At 41.5% G+C, this 6,000-nt stretch overlaps 1 protein-coding gene across 2 annotated transcripts in view; it reads right to left on the bottom strand.

Annotated features, from left to right (window-relative positions):
• Positions 1–467: 467 nt before the first annotated feature.
• Positions 468–6,000, bottom strand: part of dscama (Down syndrome cell adhesion molecule a) — a 144,610-nt gene continuing 139,077 nt past the window's right edge. Inside the window, exons 29-33 of one of the 2 annotated variants that reach the window (XM_049468597.1) lie at positions 4,263–4,378; positions 3,969–4,154; positions 3,654–3,851; positions 2,572–2,874; positions 468–1,638 (exon numbers count right to left, since the gene is read on the bottom strand). In XM_049468597.1, coding sequence (XP_049324554.1) covers positions 1,289–1,638; positions 2,572–2,874; positions 3,654–3,851; positions 3,969–4,154; positions 4,263–4,378 — 1,153 coding nt within the window. In that variant the 3' untranslated portion in view covers positions 468–1,288. The remainder of the gene's footprint in view (positions 1,639–2,571; positions 2,875–3,653; positions 3,852–3,968; positions 4,155–4,262; positions 4,379–6,000) is intronic. The other variant, XM_022681006.2, reaches the window with a different exon arrangement.

Genomic DNA, 6,000 nt, shown 5'->3' with positions numbered 1-6,000 from the left:
GTGCACTACGCGTAGGGAGGGAGCAGAAGAGGGGGTGGGGGGGCTTAATGAGCAGACACTTTTTTTTTTTGTTTCTAGTGCCGTGGGAGGCCGGGTATTAAGGGTCGCCTCCCGTGGACGTTAAAAATAGTCATAGTATTAATAATAATCATAATATTAATAATAAAAACGAGTATTTACCTTGTAAACAACCAGTGGTAATTTACACCTGAATAAACAGTTTCAGCTTGTCTGCCCCTTAAAGTCATATGCTCACAACATAGGTTAGATACAGTACAGCATAAAGCAAAAAATTATTCCACTTATTTTTTTCTCTTCTCCATATTGCACCATCAGAAGAATGGGACACAAATAATCGTCAACCAAAGACTCGATTTCCTAGGTAAAAACAATATATGTGCAAACATGACTAAGGACTTTATTAATTCAAATCAAAACTGTTTTTTTTTCCCTGTAATACCCACAAATAAAAGTGATTTCTCATTTAATATATATATATTTATATATTTATAGTCATAAGAATACTAAATCTTCACATTTGATCATTTCATAGTGAAAAAAATTAGCAGCTGGATCATCCAGCCATTTATCATTTTTATCTTTATCCTCTTCATCCTCATCCTCATCATCATCATCATCATCATCATCATCTTCTTCTTCTTCTTCTTCTTCATCTTCATCATAATCATTGTCGTTGTATTTATTGGTCAGTCCCCCATGCACCCATAGGAAATTTTTTTTAAACTTTAAAACGATCTGAAAACAGTGACAACTTTGGAACAGTGGTGATCACTCTCGCTCTCTCGCGCGCACGCTCTCGCAAACAAACTTCATTCCATTTTTTTTAGCAATTACACAAATAAATTTCAGTAGAAAAAAAACCTATTGGGTTCCCAGTCATCAGTTTGTGCACACTAAATGCTAAAGTAAATAATAATAATAATAATAATAATAATAATAATAATAATAATAATTCTCAAATAAATTATGTTGGCAATCTCCTTTTTGGAGCAAAAAATTTTCCCAAGAAGTGAATTCACATGTTTAAAAAAGCTTAAAAGAAAGTAAACATTACGAATCGAAGTGGCCTGTCCGGGAGGAAAGGCGTCTATGTACAACTGCTTGAGTCCGCTTTTTGCTCTGAAACTGAAGGTATGTGTGTGTATTTGTGAGTGCATGTGTGTATGCATGTGTGTGTGGGTGTGAATGCATGTGTGTGTGTGTGTTCGTATGTGTGTGTGTGTGTGTGTGTGTGTGTGTGTTGCTGCAGTCCGGTCCATGCGCTGGGTTATACCAGTGTGTAGGACTTTGCGTATGGATTGCTGCTCTGTTTTAAGTGTCCTCTGGAGTCTAAGAGGGATTCCTGCGAGGTGCTGAGTTTGGCTGCCTGAGCCAAGTCCGAGCCGGCCTCTCTCTGAGGCAGCGTGGAGGCGGAGCCCGGCTGCCACTGCTGAGCGTCCCGACTGGCCGGCGCCTCCATGGGCGTGGGCTCCAGCAGGCTGGGCCGCTTCAGCGAGCGGCTCTTCTGAGGCTCCAGGCACGGCTGGCCCAGCGATGCCTCCCGGGACCCACCCGACGCGCCCCGGTTCAGCAGGAAGTCCATGCGCAGGTATGGTGGCAGGTGCACCAGCTCGCCCCCTGGGGGACAACAGGGATTGCGGTGTTAGAGAGGTAGGAAAAGAATTATATGTATGTTTGCCCCAATAAACTGTGTATTAAATCTACCCAAATAACAAAAATCACCATTTCAGGGTTGAATCCTATAAACTGCACGTACCCAGCCTAAGTTTTAATCTAGGCCTAATTCTGGCCCAATTCTTGCCTTACTCAAATACAAAAAAATGCATGTGCTAATACTCCAGTTGCCAAGTATAATATGGCAGTCAGCCCGAGTCTCATGTGCCAAAACCCCGGTTGCCGAATATAGTATGGGAATCGGCCCGAGCAGCTTAAGCCAAAACCCCAGTTGCCGAGCATACTATGAAAATTTGCCTGTAAAGCTTTTGCCAAGTCTCAGGTGGGCAAGTGTAACATAACAGTCGAACCGAGTACCATGTGCCAAGACCCCGGTTGCCAAGAATGGTATGGAAATCGGCCCGAGCAGCTTTTGCCAAATCTTAGGTTGCTGAGTATAATATAGCAGTCGAACCGAGTCTCATGTGCCAAGACCCTGGTTGCCAAGAATAGTATGGGATTCGACCCTAGCCGCTTGTGCCAAAACCCCAGTTTCCGAGCATAGTATGAAAATTTGCCTGGAAAGCTTTTGCCAAATTCTTGCCAAGAATAGTATGGGAATCATCTCGAGCAGCTTTTGCCAAATCTTTGGTTGCTGAGTAAAATATATTAATTGGCTCGAGCCGCTTGTGCTAACAGCCCAGATGCCAAGTATTATGTGAAAACTGGCCTACAAAGATTTTGCCAAATCTCAGGTTGCCGAGTATAAACCACATTAACCCAGGCCCACATGGCTGATGGGAGTCTAAGACAAGGCTTCATACTTCAGCTGAGCACTGACTGATTATTTCTGCTATTTGGGTAGATTTTTAAGTATAGCTAAAGTGATGTTCTCACCTGGCCTATGGGCCTTGGGCACAGCCATGTTCATTACTCTGCAGGCGTCCTGAGGTTTGGGGGGCGAGGCGGTGAACCTGCAGATGCCTGACTCGGACGGTGTGCTGGACGTCAGGCTGTCTGTGTAGTCGTTGGTGCCAGCCGTCATCTGCTCGGAGGACGTGTCTGAGATGAAGCACTCTGTGATGGTGAACTTGGCGTGCCGGAGCTGCTCCTCCATCTTGGCGTGTTCGTAGGCGCGGGCCAGCTCCTCGTAGGTGGAGGAGGCGCTCTCCGTGGACACCATGCTGCTCCGAGCTCGGTCTGAACACAGGAGGAAGCAGTGGAAGCATGTAAGCCAAGATCAGTGGAACGACAGACTGATCTAAATAAGCATATTAGCATCTACAAATGACAAATGACAAAGTGGCAATCACAGGGATCAAAGCATTGTGCACCTAACATAACTTAAGTCATTAGATAGCTGTGGCTGTATATATAAAGTAATCAAGGAGTGTTACCTCAGGGGACGACTTGGGAATGACCAAACCTGTATGAGTTGTGAGGTGTTATCTTGTGATTGAGATTGAACACTGGCCAGTATGCTCAATGCAAAGCCAAAACAATGAGTCATTTCATTTTTGAAGTTCCTCAATCCACACATGTGTACCGGGAATACATTAAAAAAATTATTACCACCCACAGAAGACAACACAGTGGGTGGTAACGATCAGGGGTATCCTGAACGTTAGTAAGTGCAGCATTCCTTAGCTGCAACGGTACGTGGCAAATGCTATGGGTCATAATACTAGTTTATATGTTCAGTTAGAGTGGCATTAAGCTTTCCAAACCTACTCATTTTTTATAGGCCTACATTCAGAGAGTAGCTAAAAAACTAACATTTGTGTTCTAAATGTTTTAGATGTGTTAAATGTCATGTAGCTGAAATACAATAACTCTAATGTTAAATCACTGGTTCTTATTTGAGAAAAATACTGATCCCTGCGAAAAGGCATTTGGAATTACAGATAAACCCACAGAATAAGGGACTATAATCCCTAATCTGAACTGGAATAAGTGAGAGTGAAGAGCAGGAGGGAGACCTGTGTCCTGAGATGGGCTGACGCTGTAACTGTCGCTCTCTTTGTCCACTGAGCCGGCTACTCGGGGCGTGGCGAGCCTCCAGTCTGTGCTGAGGGTGTGGGTGGACACTTGAGGGTGCGGGCGGTTCAGGGTCCACTGGCTGGCGTATCGGTTCCGTGCCGCAGGGCCGGGCTTGGCTGCTCGTCTCGCTGTGGGGTCTGATGGAACACATCACACATTCGTGTCAAATACATCTGAAAAGCATGTGGCCCATAAAGAAAGACACAAATGGTGTAAAATTCAAATTGTTTATTTGTTTAGTCTGATCAACAAACCGAGATGTGTCCTCTTACTCGACAGGCTGCTCTTGCTCGTCCCGGGCCGAACATCCGACACGTCCACCAGCGGCCCGGTGGCCTGGGACAGGGACTGGTAGTGGACAGTGTGAGTTACTGTGGCAGACTTTTGTTTGGCCGTCTCTCCGAAATCATTTTCAGTCAGAAGTACAGTAGATCTGTCGTCTGTTCAGGAGAGTGAGGACAGGGCTGTTAGTGAACTGAGATATAAACTACATGCTTTATACACCTTTATATACCTGTGTCCTTTAAAACCGGCACAGCTGGACTTACCCACAGTCTCCATAGTGTCCCTCTCCTCGATGAGGAGCTGAGCTCGGGGGATGTCGATGTGCATGCGGAGAGTCTGCTGCTGTTTGTTAAGGGTGTCTGATGGTCTGGTGTTTTTGCTGGAGGCACAGGAAGGAGAAGAAGATATTACACCTCTATACTTAATGCTGTCTCAAACACTGATGGGCTACTGTGCAGAAATTAAAAGTGAAATTTTGACAAGGAATGCTGCTTGTTTCTGTTAAAATTACAGGTACATTTATCTGTATTGTTTCTGATTAAAACACCTATAACACAGAAAATAACCAATGGCATGTAAAACATAGGCCTACAAACATGTTAAACACTATAATATTTCAATATTTCTACCACAATCAACAAGAGGAAATACTACAGTATGATTTTATAGACCCTGAGGGTCTTCTTAAGCTTTGGGAAAGAAAAAAAAAAAAATATATATATATATATATATATATATATATTTTTTTTATTATTTTACCAAATTGAAAACCTCTGGAATATAATCAAGAGGAAGATGGATAATCACAAGTTATCAAACCAAACTGAACTGCTTGAATTTTTGCAACAGGAGTAAAGGCATAAAGTTATCCAAAAGCAGTGTGTAAGACTGGTGGAGGAGAACATGCCAAGATTTTTAATCAACTGTAATTAAAAACCAGAGTTATTCATCCAAATATTGGTTTCTGAACTTTATGAATATGAAAGTTTGAGTTCTGAAAGCTTTGCATCTTTTTGTTATTTCAGCCATTTCTCATTTCCTGCAAATCAATGCTCTAAATGACAATATTTTTATTTGGAATTAAGAAGAAATATTGTCCGTACTTTATAGAATAAAACAACAATGTTAATTTTACCCAATTCATTATACCTATAAATAATAAAATCAGAGAAACTGATTCAGAAACTGAAGTAGTCTCTTAATTTTTTCCAGAGCTGTATCTGTAATAAAGTCATTGTGCTAACAGTCTAGAGTGGCTTATGTCTTTTATAAAGCTGTAACAACATACAAAAGCTTTTATTAAATATTACAGTGTTTCAATTAAATAAATCACAAGTAAAGCCAGTATGAATGTAGACAAGAACACTTTATACTGTACTCTGACTTTTTCATTATTTATTTACTTAATAAGAACAATATCATCATCCTATACCTTTTTTTAAAGCGTAATTCTTTTGATAGCAACAAGCTGTACATTAGTTTTTTTCTGAAACTGGGGCAGAATCTCTATAGGCTACTCATTCCCTATGTAGTGCACTATGTAGGCCTTAAAACAACTTCCCCTAAAACAACTACCAAAAATGATTTGACATTTAGACAGTAATTCATGAGTCTCTAAATATTCTGCATAACTACATTGCAGTCTGGGTTTCCACACAACTGCCTGTAGATCTAAGCAATACACAGATGATTTATATTGTATTTTACAGTGAATCTCTTAGCAAACTAATGTAAAAATAAATAAAAGGACAGTTTTTGTGGGCGAGTCTGTTTGTAGAGGAGCACTGCTGCTGTGCAATGTCCTCTGTTGATGAGGTATGATGTGACTTTTTGATGGATCCACTAAAACTGGTGTAAAAGCACCACGGTTGTCATAAGTCTGAACAAAAATGGTTTAAGAACCTGAGTTCTTTTGGTAGAAAAGTGCTATCAGTTGTTTTTATGAGCAGATTTGGATTTGGAGTTTGGCTCATCCAATCCGATTTCTTTCAGCCAAGTAGC

The sequence above is a fragment of the Astyanax mexicanus genome, chromosome 20 (genome assembly GCF_023375975.1).
Source record: "Astyanax mexicanus isolate ESR-SI-001 chromosome 20, AstMex3_surface, whole genome shotgun sequence".
Classification (NCBI taxonomy): Eukaryota; Metazoa; Chordata; class Actinopteri; order Characiformes; family Acestrorhamphidae; genus Astyanax; species Astyanax mexicanus.
The sequence above is the reverse complement of the archived record's forward strand: the minus strand, read 5'-3'. Positions and strand labels throughout refer to the sequence as shown.